General features: G+C 49.7%; 1 protein-coding gene across 10 annotated transcripts in view; it reads left to right on the forward strand.

The window, feature by feature from the left end:
- Positions 1-20348, forward strand: part of LOC147733236 (interferon regulatory factor 3-like) — a 282847-nt gene that overhangs the window by 241639 nt on the left and 20860 nt on the right. For 9 of the 10 annotated variants that reach the window (XM_086957790.1, XM_086957794.1, XM_086957793.1 and 6 more), the window contains 2 exons: positions 2584-2979; positions 6183-6298. In XM_086957790.1, coding sequence (XP_086813916.1) covers positions 2584-2979; positions 6183-6298 — 512 coding nt within the window. The remainder of the gene's footprint in view (positions 1-2583; positions 2980-6182; positions 6299-20348) is intronic. The other variant, XM_086957797.1, reaches the window with a different exon arrangement.

Consider the following 20348-nt stretch of genomic DNA (forward strand, 5'->3'; position numbering starts at 1 on the left):
GAATCTGTATTTCTGAATATTATTAAATTGTTTTTAATTTTAAAGAAATTTGGAGCCGTTAAGCAACGATTCCCCTTTTAATTGTATTATTTTGTATGTGTATTGTCTCAATTTTCCTTGACAATATTGTATTGTTATGTATTTTATAGCACTTTTATGGTCTAGTTTTAACCAGACCAAATAAAGTTTTTTTTTAAATTGAAATGAGTAAGGTCAGTGGCTACACGCTAAAAACAGATGACATGACCAGCCCTTAGAATTTGTAATTTTTGTTCGTAATATTTGTTTTTGGTGTAATATGAATAATTATGCATTCATGGTGATCTTTTTCTGTGGCAGTAGGGTGCGATTAACTTTTGATGTCCAGGAAACAGCATTTTCATCATATGGGAACTGGGGTATGTTGAAGTCTCCAAAACGAATGAAGCAAAGGAGCCCTAAATAGTGTTCGACTTGCCTGTTCGCTGTAATGCACTCTGTCACTGCCAGATGGACCAATAGGAAAGGGTCACTGTATTGGGTAGGTTTGTGTTCACATTACAGGCCATTGGACCCAAAAAATGTACACACACAGCGGCGCTTTCAAGGTGTCCCATATGGCAGTGCCAGAGAGTCCAACCAGTCAAGCATTGGCCCGACATCCAAGACGAGTGAGCTCCTAATGTAAGTCATGGAGCTTGTGTTTTTTACTGTTTAATCATCAGTTACTTTAAATGTGGTGTGAACACTTTAACTTGTCACATAACCTTACAATTGATAGGATTTTCCCAATTTGTTTCTTAAAACAAAAGGTATTTACTAATGGAATAACCAGTGCTGTTAGTTAAACAGCACTGGTTGATATATGAAAACGTAGTAATCTTATCAGCGGCAATACTCAATCAGCTCCCTGTTAGTTAATCATCTCTTCTGCCCTATTCCCGTGTCCAGGACAGCAAAAGGTAAAACTCTCCTTCACAGCATTTTACCATAATATGTTTACTTTTGCCAATTTTCTGAACGCGTCTTGTTTTCTTGGAGAGCTTTTTCCTTTCTCTTCTTTCATTGAATCTCTAAGCACCCTTGACTCCGACTTTAAACAATAAATGGTTTTTACTTAAGGGTAGATTTATCACAGAAACCTCCCAAGAGTCCCCTTCTTTACTACAAGTCTGGGTGCACACTTAGTTTCCCCCAAACCGTGTAGCACCTTCTTTCCGTCCTTCCCTTTCCATCTTGCACTTCCGGCAGATATTGCTTTTAATCAATCAAACCTATAGCCTTGTTGAAGACAGCTGACTCAGTGTTTAATGCTGCCAGCTCAGTCTCATTTGTGCTTGATGCTTTCAACTTCAAAAGATCTGCATTTTATTTGGGAGTTGCCAACCATAATTCTTCCTTGCTTTTTGCCTGTCATTCATCTCTCTAGAATTGCTGAGGATTTGAGTAACTAGGCCTCTTCCCTCCCCATTGGGTTCAAGCCAATGAAGAGGGTTTATTAAACGTATCCCTCAAATGAGGACCATTTGAAGTTGAATCAACAATGGCTGTATCCACTTACCAAAAGCAATGTGTTTAGTCTCATACCTTTCTCCTTCTGATTACTGGATTGCATGCACAACTTCACTGCAATCACGATTTTCCCTCTGCATGCAGGGTTTGGCATGCCACTGTCACACCACTTTGAGGCACAAATTGAGTGCTACCCAATCAGCTTTCAGTATCAGGTGCTGACTTCACCCACCACCTCTCTTCTGTAACACTAGACTGCACCCTTGTTTCTAAGTGAGGAAACACATTTAGGGTGATGAATGGAGACACCCTGCAGCAGTACTTTCCTATCTTGCCACAGTCCAGATTCAGAAACAGGAAGCTGCAATTGTGCACAATGTGAGCCACTTGCATAGCATTTGACATTAAAGGGATTCCGTGCAATCAACTCGCAGAATCTGCTCCCGGCTCAACCAGCCACCACTCTCTGTGCTGGCACTAAACTCGTAACCCTGTTTCCTTGGGTAGAGTCTGTATCGCACTCTCTCTATTGCCACCCGCTCTCTGCTATCAGTAGGCACTGCTGGCTTATTTTTATTGCTTGTAATTTACCATGCAGGGCAATATAGATCCCCTTAGGACAATCAATAATGACTGTGATTGACTCTTTTTGGAGAAAGACGCTAAATTATTTAAAACCGATGTAGTATGTTTCCCCCCCTGCCTATACGAGTATTGCTACACTAATAATGAATTACGGGGTCTAGTAGTTTCTAATGTATTCTATATTCCCCCTGTGCCTCCCATTCTTAAATTTGGACCATCCAAATTGTTTAATTGATATCAAGTTTTGAAATATCCTTACCAAATAAGTGTGTTTTTTTGGGCATGTTATTTTAGAGCACTTGTTCCTAAATTAACAATAATTGACTTGGATTGAGATATCTGGTAGTAGCACCAACTTGCTCTCAAGTCCAAGATCAGAAACACAAAGTTTAAAAAAGATGTTCCTTATGGATAGCTGAGGCTAGCTGTGGTAGTAAAATGATAAAATGTGATTATCGCTGCATGATATTGTCCCGTAATAAGATAAAAGTTTCTTCTTCCGCTTAGGTGACCTCTTTACCTGTCTAGAATTGAGCATCTACTACAGATGGAAGGATGTTTTACGGCAAGATGTGAACCATAGCCAATTTCTTCTCAACTACAATCAGAAGGTTTCCAGTCTCGGAGACATTAATGCGGTGCACTTCCCTAGCCCATGCCACCTTCCAGATCGGAAGCAGGTTCAGCTCACTGTAAAGGTGTTGGAAGCAATGCGAAAGGGTCTGCTTCTGGAGGTGCACAAGGAACAGAAGAAGATATATGCCAAATGGCTGGGTAGCTCAGGCTTTAAGGTGTTCTGGGCATCTGCCAACCATTTAGCAAGATTGGAATCGAGCCCTGATCCTGAATGTCTGCAGAAGGAAGTTGCAACTGAAATCTTCAACTTCAATACATTCTTGAGAGGTAGGAATAGAGAAAAATAACTCTGTGTTCCGTGTATTTATCAACAGCTATAGAAAGATAGAGGGGCATTTTATCAAGGGGGTTTATCTCCGCTTTTTTGGATTTAAAAGCCAAGAAAGCAGAGATAAAATTATCACCCTATTACCTAGCTGTCGGTAACACCAGTTAGCGACAGCTAGTAGGAGGTAGCGACCATCTTGGGACCCTCTTTGCATGTCAGAGAAATTTATCACTAATGACATGCAAAGTGGGCGTGCCAAGATGTTAGCGACTGGAAACAGTCGCTAACGTCGCTATCTCCTATTACCAACTTTTGGAGATATTCGCGCTAAGCGCGAATATCTCCAAAAGCTAACACCTGCCCTGAGCAGTTCTTAGCCATGTTATCCAATGGGAGGTGGATAACATGGCTAAGAGCATTAGCTTGGTAATGCATGAATATCGCGGACTTTTCAGCGATATTCATGCATTGCGGGCGTTTTTTATCGCATTTACGATAAACCTTGGTAATACCAAGGTTTATCTGCGATAAAAATCGCCGCAGGTCAGTGATAAATATTTGTCTCTAACCAAGCAATAGCGATAAATATCGCTATTGCTTGGTAATATGCCCCCCAGTTCCGTGAAGTACTTCCCATTTGTGGCAACATGTTGCCATGAGTTCACGTACATACTGCAAACAACTCGAATGTGCGCGTCTGTTGCTTATGCCACTTTTTTTTTGTTGCACTATTTGTTACCGCTAAGGACTCTTTACATATGGAAATATAGGGCGAAATGACAGATTTGCTTTTTTTTGTGATTGCATCTAATTTCCCCAAAATGTTGCATTATTATTCAAAAGTAAATTACACAAACTACGGACAGCCCTATTTCTGAGTTTACCTGAATTTATTGCCAATGAGTCTGCGGCAAATGTATAGCAGTGTAGACATAAAACCAAATCTCACCCTTTTTTTAAAGGGAAATGGCTGTCCCCAGGATTAATCGGGAAACAACCTTTACAACGCAACTTTTACAACACACTACCATTACAACGCATTCATTACAACGCAACATCCCTTACAACGCATACCATTACAACGCAACCATTACCACGCATGATACTACAACGCATACAATTACAACTCACGTCATTACAACGCATACCATTACAACGCATACCATTACAACGCATAGTAACCTTACACTATCCAACACTTACCCTACTGTTACACCCCCTGGATTTAGAATAGTATTTTTTCCCCTACACTATCCAACACTTACCCTACTGTTGCACCCCCTGGAGTTAGATTAGCAATTTTTACCCCTACACTATCCAACACTTACCCTACTGTTGCACCCCCTGGATTTAAAATAGTATTTTTTCCCCTACACTATCCAATACTTACCATACATGCAATGTAATGGTATGCGTTGTAATGGTATGCGTTGTAAAGATAGTATGCGTTGTAATGGAATGCGTTGTAAAGGTAGTTTTTAAAAATTTGGTGTAATTGGCATGCGTTGTAATGGAATGTGTTTGTAATGGATGTTGCGTTGTAAAAAATGCATTGTAAAGGTATGCGTTGTAAAAGTATGCGTTGTAACATCATACATACGGGTTAATCCAAAGTCTCGGTATATAAATGGCTGGGGATTTGGAAGCAACTTCAGTCCTATCCGTATGCTAGCATACTGATCCACTGGCCACCTGGTTTCTTGTTTTGGCGAGCATTGTCAATATTAATGCTGGATAAAAAAGGCCACCTTTGCAGTAGAGTGTACAAAAGAGGCAGTCTATCTATTTTGTTTTCTCCCTTGCTAGCTTCTGACCCTTATGTCATGGCACTGTTTCTCACTAGGAGCCATACCCCTTAACAGCATTGTTGTGCTTTGTATCTAACCAATGTGAAAGCAAGTGGGATTAGGAGCTATTTTAGAGGCCATGTCCAGTAAATGCTGACCTAGCGCTGTGTTCGGCAAGAGGAATGGGATTACCAAGTTACTCTCCATAGTGCAGGGGCTAAACAACCCACAGTCTTTGTATGTTCTCTTACAGCTTTCTTTGTGGGGGGTAGTTGTGAAGTCGTGCAAGATTCCCTGACCATAAGTACACAAAATATTAAACCACTATAGCACTCAATGCATCCACATAAATATCTGAATTAGGAACAATGCAGCAAAGTTCACCCAATACCATCTAGACCTGGAATTTGAAAATAGACTCTGTTATACCCCATCTTTAACTATTTCATTACAATCCTTAATGGCTCACAGATGGAGGATTTTAATGCTACTGAGACCTCAACACATCAGTTTTTTTCACACGAACACAGTCCTCGTGCAGCACTGATCAATGAAATGAGCCAAGGAAGGGGGAGAGTGTGCCTATCTAGAATCCTGATGTTGCACCAGATGGTCACCCTTTCCCACTGCTTGGCCCTTCTTGGCAGTTGCATGCTGAGGCTCCTATCTGAGAGGTCGGCTTAAGTCTTGTGCATGCTTCATCAATTGTGTGCTGCGTGATGTCCAATAAACCCAGGGGCATATTATCAAGGGCAATATCGCCGCTTTAGCTGCACTTTTTGCCGCTAAAGCAGCATTATTTTTATCGCCCTTTCAGCAAGCTGTCGCTAACAGCAGTTAGCGACAGCTTTCAGGCGATAGCGACCAGTTTGGGGCCCACTTTGCATGTCAGCGATATTTATCGCTAATGACATGCAAAGTGGGCGTACCCAAACTGTTAGCGACTGAAGGCAGTCACTAACACAGCTATCGCCTATTAGCATGGCAGGTGAAGTGATAAAAAAAGTTGCGCTAAGCGCGAATATCACTAGAATGTAATGCCTGCTAAAAACATTACTTACCTGTTTCTTCAATGGGAGGTGGATTGTCAGGTTAAGTCCCCATTGGCGTTAATGCATGAATATCGGTTGATTTCCAGTGATATTCAGGCATTTCGCCAATATCGCTGGATATATTAGCCAATGGAGATAAGTGTTGCTAATAGTATGTTTTCTCCGCTAACATGTCCAGCGATAGGCAGCGATAAAAATAAACGTGCTAAGCGCATTTTGCGATAAATATCGCCATTCCTTGCTAATATTCCCCCCACAGTGTTGAGGGAGGTAGAAGACTTTGGTTCTGAATAGAAATGATTGAACGATTCCTCAGCAACTATCAGTTGACACATGCATAATCTGATGCACCATTTCTTGCAGAGTTGGAAGAATACTACCAAGGGAGGGGTAGCTCGCCAAACTTCACGATCTATATGTGCTTTGGTCAGCAGTTCACAGTGAAAAAGCCCAAGGAGGAGAAGCTTTTATTGGTGAAGGTGAGTAGAAATTGGTGTACTTTCCTTTCTGTCATTTAACTTTGTAATGCTTTTTAGTTGACCAGACTTTAAATTTAGAGCTAAAGTTAGTGTGTGCTTTTGCTACAACAAAAGAGTACAAAGCTCGAAACAAAGTTTCTCCATATTTGAAGTCAATAAAGAGTCCCAGAGCCATGTCCCAGTACCAGTGAGAAGCAAAGCATGATGCTTTGGAGTCTTCAGTGGCTGGGATTTTTGGTGTTACTGAAGCTCAATGATTATTCAAACTATTCAAATTATAGCATTATTCTGACCCCACAAATACCATTGTGGAAATTCAAGAAAGTTGCTTGTTCTAGAAATTAGGAGCATTAATTAAGTGGCCAAGAAATTGGATGCAAAGGCAAGATAAATTAGGATCATAACTGTAAGAAACTGACTTGGCAGGCAGGAAGCGTGGGAGTGAAAAAAGACATTTAAATGTGCTATGGTAAACCTTCCACAACCATAGCTGCCAAGGTTTTGGATTGCTATGTGTGACATTTTCATAATTTTAGTTCGATTATGAGTGACATTTCACGGATTGTGACACTTTTTTGCGAGCAAAATCAAGCAATGAAGACGAGGGAAACATATATATATATTAGAAATTACACCCATTTGAGCAACGAGAAAGTCTAAGAAGATTTTAAAACTGCTGCGAAGCACTAGAAATGGAGGGTACTTAACTGGAGACGGATTTGGTGTGAGTGCAGACCAGGCATCATAGCTGCCAAGATTGCATATGTGTGGCATGTCCATGGTATTAGTGGACTTGGTAATGACATTTAATTGCTAACTGTGTGACACTTAGAGTGACACTTTCTGATGAGTAAAAACCATGTAATGAGGTGCACGGAAAGAGATAAATATCAGAATTTATCCACAAGAAGTTCCTGTAACTGGAGCAAAACCCCTGAAATGAAAGTTTACATTTGTCCGCAAATGTTGTGGTAGGCTAGCTTGAACTGTGTGTAATACAATTTTAAAACAATGTGTAAATTCATGTGCCTATAGTCGCAGGCTTGGTGCTTGTAGCACTATAATATAGAAGTAACAAGCCTAGCCAAGGAGGGCAAACTTCTGTTCCTCTTTGGTTACAGCTATTCTGCGCTGGAGATTGCCTGACAATTTATTGCAGTTACAGCATAAATACAATTTGTCCTGTGTCTGAAGAAACAAACTGCCAGGCTCAGTCTGAAATGAATGGTGTGCACTAACTGGCATTACGATCTCGTATTAATCAAATGCTGCAGAGATCAACTTGCCAGTCTGTAGACCCAGAATGCATGAATGACTCACCTGACTGCTGCTGGTAAATATGCGCTGGGGAGTGTATTTCGCGCAAGAACCACACTCCACGCTGTTACTTGAAGCGTAAAAGGCCATTTTATTAGGACAAGGTTGCAATCCTATTAAACTTTATTACATAGTACATAAATGCAATAAATATACTTTCCCCATCTCATTCCGACTCATTCTCCATTCCTTCTTCTCAAACCATCTCACGTGTCTGACTCTTTCCCAGTCACTCGTTGACCTCCTTCCCCTCCCCATTCTCACCTTCACTTGCCCTCCGCGCATCCTCTGTTGAATTTCCTTCATTGCCTCCCGTGCCCCGCTATCAGTCACCTGTGTACCGTTCTCCCCCCCAGAGGGGTGGATCCACCCGTATGTGAGTCACCACCCCTCCAAAGTACTGCAATGCCTCTGCTCTGCAACCTGCCCTAAACTGGCACGCTCAGACCCAAAAAACACCCCAAGTCCATCGCTTAAGACCTGTAGGATGGGTGGGAGGACAGAGTTTTCATAGCCCCCGGTGGTGCTCAGGAGTTGAGAAAGGCTTTTTTCTCCTCTTCCAACTCCTTATACCTCTCCTAAACCCCACCCCTTGCCCTCCTAATCCCACCCTCCACCTTGTCCTTCCGGTCTCGTGCGAATTCCCTAGGGAAAGACTGGTCTATGACCTTTACTTCCCCTGAGGGCCGCATCGCGCAAGAACCACACTCCACGCTGTTACTTGAAGCGTAAAAGGCCATTTTATTAGGACAAGTTTGCAATCCTATTAAACTTTATTACATAGTACATAAATGCAATAAATATACTTTCCCCATCTCATTCCGACTCATTCTCCATTCCTTCTTCTCAAACCATCTCACCTGTTTGACTCTTCCCCATTCACTCGTTGACCTCCTTCCTCTCCACATTCTCACCTTCACTTGCCCTCCGCGCATCCTCTGTTGAATTTCCTTCATTGCCTCCCGCGCCCCGCTATCAGTCACCCGTGTACGGGGCGTGGCTTGAGCGTCAATGGCGACGGTCGCCTAAACGCTCGGCTCCGAGACAGAGCCTGATGTTATCCTGATTAAGGAGGGTTCCGGGCGCCCCAGCCTCCCTGAATCGGAGGGCGCCAGCGTAGCCGGCACACCCGACCCGGAGCTGATATCGGCGGACCCCGAGAACAGCTAGTGCTAGAGTTACGGGGGTCCGTGAGGAGAGCGGAGCGAAGCACAAGATGGCGCCCGCTCCGTCTCCGTAGTCCCGGGTCGGATCCCGACCCGAAGAGGCAGCCGACTCCGGACCAATCCAACCCCCTACTCCGCCCGCTGGGAAAGCGGAGCTGCGGCCGTGGGCCGGATCGGCCGAGAACGCTGTGAGACCGGCGTAGAGATGCCCGCCGGGACGGATCTCGCACTGCCTTCACCACGAGGGCCCTGGGAGGCGGAGGAAGTTAAGAGAGGGGCTACGCGGCAGTGGGTGGTGCCCGAACCCACAATAGGACACACCCGGAGCCCTTGAGCGCGGAAACATGCGGGCCCTCCTCCCAAGGCTTTAAGGGACACCGGGAGCAGCAACTTCAAACCCGGACGGCCCCCCCGGGTGGTGGCCAGGTCCGGAGGAACTGTCAGGAACCAGCGCCGTCTGGGGAAATTAGCTAACCGGGAGGGGAACGCTGCCCATCGACGACAACTGCTCTTCACCTTCCCCCTCCTGCTGGTTGGTTACGGGAGTGATAAGAGGAACCCGCTGGATGGACGAAATCTCTGGGCCCCCCGTGCGGCCCCACCGGGACCTGGCTGGCAGCGAGCTCGTTATCTGAGGCTCGTGGGGGGGCCTCTCTTCCCCTTCCCCGGCTCGGCATCTCATGGGCCCCAGCTGGCAGACACGGCGACTATGGGGAAACCAAGAGGCCCTAAAGATAGTGCCCAGGCCTCGGACACGGAGGCCACCGATAACGAGGACAAGATGGATCCGGAGAGGAAGGGGGGTCCCCAACTGCAAAAGCAATTCGACAGAATCCTAGAAGCAATTGCGGACACACGATCGGCCCTCCAGCAAGACATCGCTCAGGTGGCGACAAGTCTGGGCCTTCTTCGAGCAGATCACGGAAAGCTTTCAGACAGGGTTAAGGACGTGGAATGCTCGATTGGAGCCTTAGAACCCGCGCAAAAGACCTTGGCCTCCACTATGAAAGACGCCTTGACCCGCATCGGTGACCTGGAGAGACGGGCGGAGGACACGGAAGGGCGCAATAGAAGAAACAACATCCGCGTGGTGGGCCTCCCAGAGAAAATCGAAAAGGGCGACATGGTGACCTACCTAGAGGATTGGCTCCGGACTGTGGTGGCGCCTGAAGGGCTCTCCCCCTTTTACACCTTGGAGCGAGCCCACAGGGTGCTGGCCAGGCCGCCGCAGCAGGGCCGTTCCCCGCATCTGGTGGTGGCGCGACTGCTACACTTTCGGGACAGGGACCATCTCCTAAACGCCGCCCGGCAAAACGGACCATATCAGGTGGAGAATAGCCAAGTAAACATTTTCCCGGACTACACTTATGAAACACAACGGAAGCGCACCTCCTTCCTGGCGGTCAAGCGGGAATTGCGGAGTGAGGGCATCCAATATTCTCTGTTGTTCCCGGCGAAACTCCGTATCATCCTGGACGACACGACCAAATTCTTTGACAATCCGGATGATGTCTGCAGCTGGCTTGAACTGTATCGGGCAGGCAAGGATGGCTTTGGGTCATCTTTCCAGTCTACATCGGAAGCAGGTCGTCAACGAAGATCGAAGAGGATCCGGAATCGCCGCGGCAGGTCGGGCAGGCCCTCGACAGTGGAGACGGCGACGGAGAGGCGAGGGGTGCTGGAACTGGTCTCCAACATATCTGGCCCCCAAGGTGGGCCGACTGTAGAGGACTCGGAAACGGGTGGTGGTGGACCTTTATCGGACACGGAGGACTCAGAAACTGACAGTGTGACTCTGCCTGTGATAACCCCGGAATCGGCGGAGGGCCTGCTGGATGCTCAGGAATGATCCCGGGCGAGCTGATTCCAGTTGCGAGTGGGGATGGTGGGTGCGGGGGGGTCCGTCGAGGGAGGAATCGGTTATTGATGAAGGGAGTGAATTGGGGTTGCACCTTTTCCCAGGTCTAAAACAAGGGTGGGCTCAATTATGTCTCGGTAGTACAGAGGCGTGGGGTCCCCCTATTGACGCTCAGCCCCCACTCAGCCCTTAAGGCATGCCTGCGGTGGCTACCGTCAGGTTAGCTGGGAGGGAAGGGATTTTGAAGGGTAAGGTTTGGATGGGAACTGGATGGTACTATTTGGGACCTGTTCTTGGGGGGTGGGGCAGGAGTAGGGGATTGAGGGGAGTTCTGTTCATGTTGTGGGGGACAACTGCCATTGGTGTGGATTTTATTGAAAACTTGATCATGCTTGAGCACTATCGGGGGGAACGGAACAAGACATTATGGGACAATGGCTGATATATCTAACCTAAAATGCATCACTTGGAACGTGCGGGCCTGCACACCATGTCCAGACGACACAAGGTCCATGCATACCTAGTGCGCAGGGGGGGTACAAATAGCGCTGCTGCAGGAGACGCATCTCACTAAGTCAGAGGGGTTAGCGCTACAGCGTAGATGGAGAGGGCAAGTGTACTACACGTCATATTCAGCTTATGCGAGAGGTGCGCTGATCTGGGTGAGAGCTGGAGTGCCCTTGCAGGTAGCTAAAACTGTGATAGATCCAGAGGGGCGATTCGTAGCAGTTACTGGCAGCCTGGGGGGCAGAACCTTGAACATATGCTGCATTTACGCGCCTAACGTGGACCAACTCTCTTTCCTCTCTGTGCTGTCGGGCTCCTTGGCCCACTGTTTATCAGGACCCATCTTACTAGGGGGGGACTTTAACTCGGTGCTGGACGTCGATCTCGACCGATCCCACCCTCCTCTCCCGGATTCTCCAGTTCGCCGAGCAGCCAAAGGCAGGCGGGAATGGCAGGCCCAGTGGGGACTGACAGACATTTGGCGAGCGCAACACCCGAGTACCCGCGATTATTCTCACTTCTCCGGCATGCACGAGCTACACGTGCGGCTGGATGGGCTGCTAGGTTCGGCGGAACTTGTGGTCGCGGCAATGAGAACTGAATACCTGACCAGGACCATTTCCGACCACAATCCTCTATTGGCAGACTTCCGGTGGTTCCCCGGCACCCCCTGTGTGCCCACTTGGAAGCTACGTCCCGAGATTTTGGAAGATCTGGTGTTTAAGGCAGAACTAGAGAGCAAAATCACTGAGTACTTTGTAGAAAACGAGGGTACGGCTGGGTCGAGAGCTGCGGAGTGGGATGCATTTAAGGTGGTGATTCGGGGGTACTGTATCACAAAGAAGGTGGGAATGCGCAGGGTTATTCTGGATGACCTGGATAAGGCTGATCGGAAACTTCGAGAGATGGAGCTTGCTCGACCCGGCAAACTACAGGGGCAGTCCCTGGCAGCAAGGGAAGCAGTAGCCGTGGAAGTGGAACGACCACAAGGCTTACTTAACGAGATCATTAGTAGAGGGGGACAGGTCGGGGGCGCTCCTAGCCTGGCTGGCCAATCCCATAAGACGCACCACCCCCACGATGTCCATGCGCACCGCGGCGGGTGACGAGGTATGTACCCAGCCCGAAATTCTTGATTGTTTTTTACACTACTATGAGGAATTATACCGTAGCAGGGTGGCACGGGACACTGCCCCGGTGGACGAATACTTACAGTCACTGCCGATCCCCGCTCTGGAGTCTGCACAGGCGAAAGAGCTAGGGAGGGAAATAGAGCTGGGAGAAATCCGTAGCGCCATAAAAAGGATGGCGAGAAATAAAACTCCAGGCTTGGATGGCCTCCCGGTGGAATTCTACTCCACCTACACGGTCCTTCTGGCCCCTAGGTTGCTGGTGGTATATAGAGAGGCGAAACGCTTGGGGCGCCTTCCCGGGTCGATGTGCGAGGCCTTGGTGGTTCCCCTTCTCAAACCGGACAAAGAGGGCAATGACCCGGCGTCTTATCAACCGCTTTCGATGCTTACGGTTGATTACAAAATACTGAGTAGCATACTAGCCTCGAGACTGCTGGGCCACATGAGCTCCCTGGTCCATGTCGATCAGGTGGGATTCATACCCAAACGTAACACGACGATGAACATCCGTCGCTTACTTCGGCTATTAGGGGAGATCCACACTGAAGACCCTTGTCCCATGATTCTATTGATAGACCTGGAAAAGGCTTTTGATAGCCTGGAGTGGGCATACCTTCACAGGGTCCTGGCGCACTTTGGCCTGGGGGAGGGGTTTCTACGGTGGACGGCGGTGCTGTACGCCTCAGCAGCGGCCAGGGTGCGGTCGGGCCCTTTAATCTCCCGACAATACCTGGTGGAACGGGGCACTAGACAGGGGTGCTCTCTGTCCCCCCTGCTCTTTGCACTCACGGTGGAACCATTGGCGTTAACAATTCGGACTGGGGCCTACTTCCAGGGGTTGCGGACATCGTTAGGGCAGCAATTTATCTCCCTCTATGCCGATGACCTATTGTTATTTCTGGAGGATGCCGGAGAGGCCTTGACTGGGGCCGACGCGGCGCTCACGTTCTTTGGGGAGCTCTCGGGCCTAAAGGTGAACTGGGCGAAAACCTGCCTGTTCCCGGTCCGTCGGGGAGAGCCCCAGCCTACTATCATTAGAGAGATGAGATGGGAGCCCAGCTGCCTCAAATACCTAGGAGTGTACGTGTATCATGATCAGGCGGATATCCTGGATGGCAACATTGCCCGCTGCATCCGAGCATTGACGGGGACTATGGGCTTTTGGGCCACCCTGCCACTTTCGGTGGCTGGCCGCATTGCGCTGCTGAAGATGGTGGCACTCCCACAGTTGTTGTACTACTTTCGGACGCTCCCGGTTTGGATTCCTCCGACCACCTTCCGGACCTTGAATTCCATGTTGGTGGAGTTCCTCTGGGGATCGGGCCGCCGGAGGGTGGCGCTCAAGACCCTGATGAGACCGAAATCGGACGGGGGGCTAGCGGTATCGGATTTTGAGAAATACTATCTAGCTGCCCAACTGCAGACTTACACAGAGGAGGTAGCGCGGGAATTTCGAGGCCCGGAGGAGGGGAGGGGGCGTGGTATGCCCAGGCATGTCATATCCTACATTGCATTACGACAACGGTTGCACCTGCGGGACCTCACACACGAGGAACGCACCATAAGGTCGTGCTGGAACCGAATACACAACCGGGCGGATCTGAAGCGCCCATATGCTCCGGAGATCCCATTGGGGATTCTCACCGCCTTGCCCCACGGGGGTGACTGGTCTCGGTTGGGGTATTGGGAAGAGGCAGGGCTACAACTGATGGGCGACCTCTATGTAGACAGAGTGCTGCTATCGTTCCAGGCGCTCTTGGACCGCTTTGATATTCCCCGTGGCGATTTCCTCCTACACGCGGCGGTGGCGTGGGCGATTCAGGCGTATTGGCGGAACGGCCTGGAGAAACCTCCGACATCAGCGGTGTGTCAATATGTGATGATGTCGTCGGGGACGATCAAGGTGGTGACATGCTTATATTCCAGGCTGATTACTGAAGGGCTACCCCCTCTGGAGGTACTCAGAACCAGATGGGAGGTTGACATAGGGAAGGACATACCGGAGACTACATGGGTCCAGTTGTTGCACCGCGCCTGGAAGGGCACTCGCCATGCCCGGTTCCAACTGGTACATTTTTACATACTGCATCGGGCCTATTTGACCCCGGAGAAAATACAGAACTACTTTGCCTCGGACTCGGCGGCTTGCCCCAGATGTCGGGTGCCTGCAGCTAATCTCATACACATGTTGTGGTCTTGTCCGGCGCTCTTCTCCTACTGGTCAATGATAGGGTACACACTCAAGGAGGTTACTGGAAGGGACCTAGTATTCGATGCTGCGGTCGGGATCCTACATTGGTTCCCCCTCACTCCCAAAAACAAACTTTCCAGCAAATTTATAGACCTGGGGCTTCTATTAGCAAAGAGGGAGATAACCAGGCATTGGAAAGCACGAGTTGGTCCTACGGGCGCGAAATGGCGCACTGAACTTCTGAAATGGGCTACTGGGGAGAGCACCCTGAGGTATCAATTGGCGAGGCGTCAACAGAATGAGAAGGCGTTAGAAGCGGCGCAGGAATGGGAGACGTTAGTGCAGGCCCTGCGCGATTACAACACTTCCAGTGACTCAGATAGCGATGAGGATGTTCAACTTCCAACCCAATAACTTTGTTTCACCACGCCTCTCATTTCTGAGGAGGTGGGTTTCCTACCGCAAGCTCTTGATATACGCACCAGCACACCAATGGCGGGGGGGGGGGTGGCGAATAGAGACAGGGAAATAGAGGTAATCTTTACCACGGTTGCAGTTATTAACATATTACTCTCCCGCTCTGAGTCTTTTGGGGGGGTGGGATTAGTTGGGTGGGGTTAAAAGTTTTTATGGTTGTTTAGAAAAGCAGATGTAGGCCTCACATTCATCCTGGCCGTATCTGAGAGATTGACAGGGTATCCTGTATGAGACCACTGCATGCGCCGCCCAGCCTCCGGGATGTGGGCTGAATGGCTGTGTAACTGGAATATTCACTTATGGGATCTCGCAACCTTCATTGCTGCTGTTAAAACGTCCCGGTACTGGCATGTAACTTGAACAAATTCCTGCAATAAAAATATATTAAAAAAAAAAAAACAGTCACCCGTGTACCGTTCTCCCCCCCCAGAGGGGTGGATCCACCCGTATGTGACTCACCACCCCTCCAAAGTACCGCAATGCCTCTGCTCTGCAACCTGCCCTAAACTGGCACGCTCAGACCCAAAAAACACCCCAAGTCCATCGCTTAAGACCTGTAGGATGGGTGGGAGGAAAGAGTTTTCATAACCCCCGGTGGTGCTCAGGAGTTGAGAAGAGGCTGTTTTCTCCTCTTCCAACTCCTTATACCTCTCCTAAGCCCCACCCCCTTGCCCTCCTAATCCCACCCTCCACCTTGTCCTTCCGGTCTCGCGCGAGTTCCCCAGGGGAAGACTGGTCTACGACCTTTACTTCCCCTGAGGGAACCACACTCAACGCTGTTACTTGAAGCGTAAAAGGCCATTTTATTAGGACAAGGTTGCAATTCTATTAAACTTTATTACATAGTACATAAATGCAATAGATAAATACTTTCCCCATCGCATTCCTACTCATTCTCCATTCCTCCTTCTCAAACCATCTCACCTGTTTGACTCTTCCGCATTCACTGAGTGACCTCCTTCCTCTCCCCATTCTCACCTTCACTTGCCCTCCGGGCACTCTCTGTTGAATTTCCTTCATTGCCTCCCGCGCCCCGCTATCAGTCACCTGTGTACCGCTCTCCCACCCCCAAGGGGTTGATCCGCCCATATGTGACTCACCACCCCTCCAAAGTACCGTCAACCATGGAGCCCCCGTAGGGCGGTTCCCTGCCCCACCCCCCTTGTGCAGCGAATGCATACGCCACCTTGTGACAACCGGTGGCCAACCAGCCACCACGTACCATGCGTCTCATACACCTAAATAACATAACTGAGGCACACCCTGTCAGGGAAAGATCCCCCCGTCGCAGTGAAAGACCAAGCCCACTTTTGCTTGTGACGCGTGTAATCAAAACCTTTGTTGGGCCAAACCATGTCAGTGACAGGAGCCCCCTCCCTTTGGTGAACGACCATCCACCACCTGCATCCGTACCCAGATTTACAACTCACATCATGTCAGGCCAAGCCGTGGCCGGGAAGACACCCCCTTTTCGATGAACGACCATCCACCACTTTATGGCATCCGATAGCCTACCAGCCAACACCCTACCAAGCATCCCGCACACACCAATAACCTAACTGAGGCACTCCCTGTCAGTGAAAGATGCCCCCTTTCGCGGTGAAGGACCAAGCCCATTTTTGCTTGCAACCCGTGTAATCAAAACCTTCGTTGGGCCAAACCATGTCAGTGACCGGAGTCCCCCTTTGGTGAATGACCATCCTCCACCTGCCTCCGTACCCAGATATATAAATCACATCATGTCAGGCCAATCCATGGCCGGGAAGGCACACCCTTTTCGGTGAACGACCATCCACCATCTGTTACTGCGTCCCGCGTAAACAAAGAACATATTGTGGGCCATTCTTCACCCATGCAAGGTGCCCCCCTCATGGTGATTGGCCATCCACCACCTTTCCTGCATTCCGCGCAAACAAATAGGATCTTGACCAAACATTCTTTGCGACAAATGCCCCCTTCATGGTGAACGACCATCCACCCTTTGCTCACAGCGAGTGTAACAGCAGATTCATGGGCCAAACTTAGTCTGTAACAAGCGCCCCCTCTCGGTGAACGACCCTCCATCCTTTTGCCTGCATCCAAATGTAAACAGATAGGATTCTCGGGGAAAATCCTTGCTCGTGCCAAGCACCCCCTACGCGGTGAACGACCATCCACCCTTGTGCTCACCTTCATTGCAAACAGACAAGATTTGATAGGACCGAAACTTTGTGTGCTACAAGTGTACCCCACGCGGTGCATGCCCATCCACCCATTTGCTTGCACAGTATAACAGAGAAGATTTTTGAGCAAAGCTTTGATTGTGCCAAGTGCCCCCTCCTCTGTGGACGACCATCCACCCCTTTGCACATCCAATGTAGACAGATAGGATCCTTGGGCCCAAACCTTGTTTGTGTACGTGCCCTCTTCGTGGTGAACGACCGTCCACCCTTTTGCACGCCTCCATTGTAGACCGGTAAGCTTTAATGGGATTGAAAACTTTGCTTGTGACAAGTACCCCCCCTCGCAGTGGACGACCATCCACCCCTTTACCTGCATCAAGTGGAAACCGCTAAGTTATTTAGGCCAAACTCTGCTTGTGACAAGTGTTCCCCCTCGTGGTGAACGACCATCCACCACCAGTACCCGCACCCAGAGGAACATATAACATTTCCCGTGGACAGGCTGATGCTCAACCATGCAGGTGCCCCCCCATCACGGTGCAATCCCCCTCTCCTCACCTGTACCTGTGTCCTGTGTGGACAAGCGACATTTAGTAGGCGAACTCGTCCGTGAAAGGTGATCCCCCATCCCAGTGGACGACAGTCCACCACCTAAATCTTGCATCCTGTCAATAAGTCATCAGTCAGGGCCAATCCCAGCCCATGACCACCCGCTCGCCCCCATCGGGCCCATTCACTGTAAGTCAGGTCAATATCCCCCCCCTCGACCCACTCTGCTGCAAGGCCCCAGGTCAGAACAAGAACCAAAACGCCCCCATTGTCCACTACATCGCACCATGCCCCCCCCCATGATTCATAGTGCGAAGCCATACCAGAGATATCCCATTGTACTTCTATCTCCCACCTGTCTTCCCAGCTCGGGGCAAATCCTTACATCACTCAACACAATGTCATCCGTACTGGCCACAAAACACCCCCCAAACGTCCCCCAAATACCCTCAACATTTCACACCCCTCCTGTAGCTGTCTGGGTAGCCTCCTCCGTTGATCCATGCCCAGAATAAGGGCCATTCCCCCTGGGGTCTTGCTCCACTCCCAACTCCTGTAGTAGAAAAGAATAATTAGTCCTACATGAAGTGCATCCTTCTTCCCCTAACCCCTGTTCGGCAAGTGTCCAGTCACCACGTCGTCCCTTAACACATTGTCGTACCCCGTATGCCGAAACTGCAGCCCCCCCCAGGTCCTTTGTCTGCCACCACTGCTACTGCCTCCATAACGTAAGAACTGGTGTCACCACTGGCAGCCCCCACTCAAACAGCCCAGCCTCCATAGGAACCCCTGAGCGACCAGCAGAACAGCGATCCCACCTTCCACCGTTGGAAAAGACAAAACCCCCAACCCTAGGCCGTCACTCGCAAGCCAATATCGGCACCCTAGAAGACTGCCCTGAACCGCAACCACTAAAAACCACCCCAAATGCAAGGTACCCAGACAACCCATCCTCACCACGTGCCTCAAAACACCAATGTTGCCCTGCTCGAGAATCATGTGCCCCGTTATGTGCCTCAAACCACACCTGGCGCTGCCGTGCTTGTCACCATACTCACCGCCCATGCAACCGCTGCACTCAGTTGACTCCAGCAACCCGCCTTCTGGGGGAAACTAACGGAGATCCCAAGTCCCCTTTAACCCTCGAGAATAGCACAGCGCCAGAGTCTTTCCGCCACTGCCCCGCACGTAGGCTCCCAGCACCACACATCACAAAACCATCCGTATGCATACCCCGCCGCGTACGCTCCTTTTGCTGCCCATTCATCCTCGCAGTCTGCGTGCCCATGAAAGGTTCCCCGCTAGACACTCTGCCTAAAACCCCCCGTCCCATGTGTAGCACTCTCAGACCCGACATGCTGTAAAGACGCCTGCCCCCCAGGCCCCAACACCCTTCACATCCCCAGCCACCCTTGTTCGTTACCTCGGGTACGTAGAACACTGAGACCCGCGGCTCGAGCCACCGCTTTATAAACCGTAAGTAACTAACTAAATAACAAGGAAGGGGAGGGGGCAGCTTCTCCGTCAAAAACCTACCACACTACAGCGCAACCTCAAGACGTACAACCAGAACCCAGCCTTCAGCACATGTATTTGCGCACAAAACCACTCCTGCGTCCCTGGATCCGCACAAACCCCTCCCCACCAGAACAAAACCTGCATTTGCACCAGAGTTCCGTCTTTACCACGTACAGCATTGAGTGCCATGGACCAATGGCCTCCAAATAACCAAGTACTTCCTAACCCCATCGATCCCCTGCACACCGATAACGCCCAGTGACCATTGGAATAGAAATCCACAATGCTGAAGTGATAAAACACCCTCGCCGAACATTCCATTCTAGCACCGGTGTGCCCTTTCAGTCCCTTGACTGGTCCCATACCTAACAGACACTTTTGTAGTTTTATTTATTTATTTTTTAAACAGTCCTCCAGCAGCCTGTCGCAGCAGCACCTGCATCCCCTTCAGTTATCACAGCCCCCCCGGCCAACCAGCTGTAATCCCTCAATCCGCGCAGCTCCCCCGGCCCCATCCATATACCTGTACATAAGTGTCCGTCCAGGACCTTCTCCTCCGGCGCTGATGTTCCCTATCGCCGCCATCCCGTCTGCACTTAACTGCATCCGTGGAGCAACAACAAAACAGTCCAGTTACCTAGAAATTCCCCCCACCCTCCTTGGTGACCCCACTCAACCGCTGCACTGAAACTTTCATTTCACAAACCCACTCACTACTCCTACCGTCTCACTTCACATCCATGCAAACCAACTCCCTACTCATCCGCAGACCTCCAAACCACTGTCACACACTGGTCATAACTTCCGGAAAATTTCCATATGCTGAAATGTGTTTGAAGCGCGATCCCGCGATGGAGGGGCAGGCCGCAGCGGACCCCCCTGCAGCTTCTGGCCAGTGTCCCGAGGCCGTTGTGCGCCCCGCTGGCATCCCTTTACCACTGGCACAATACTGGTCCTGGTGTCCCCCCACAAGGTCGCTCCAACCAGGTGAGCCCGAGCACCACCGGACCTCGCGCCGTAAAGGCGGTCCCTCGCCCCTACTGCCGGTGCCCCCCGAAACACCACCTGCGTGCCCGACCACATCCCCGGCCCCCCCACACAGCAACCCCCAAAGCAAGGCTTGTGATCTATACTATTGCGGCACTCCCATGAGGGCATTAAGTAAGTTATAA

Source organism: Lissotriton vulgaris, chromosome 2_1 (assembly GCF_964263255.1).
Source record: "Lissotriton vulgaris chromosome 2_1, aLisVul1.2, whole genome shotgun sequence".
NCBI lineage: Eukaryota > Metazoa > Chordata > Amphibia > Caudata > Salamandridae > Lissotriton > Lissotriton vulgaris.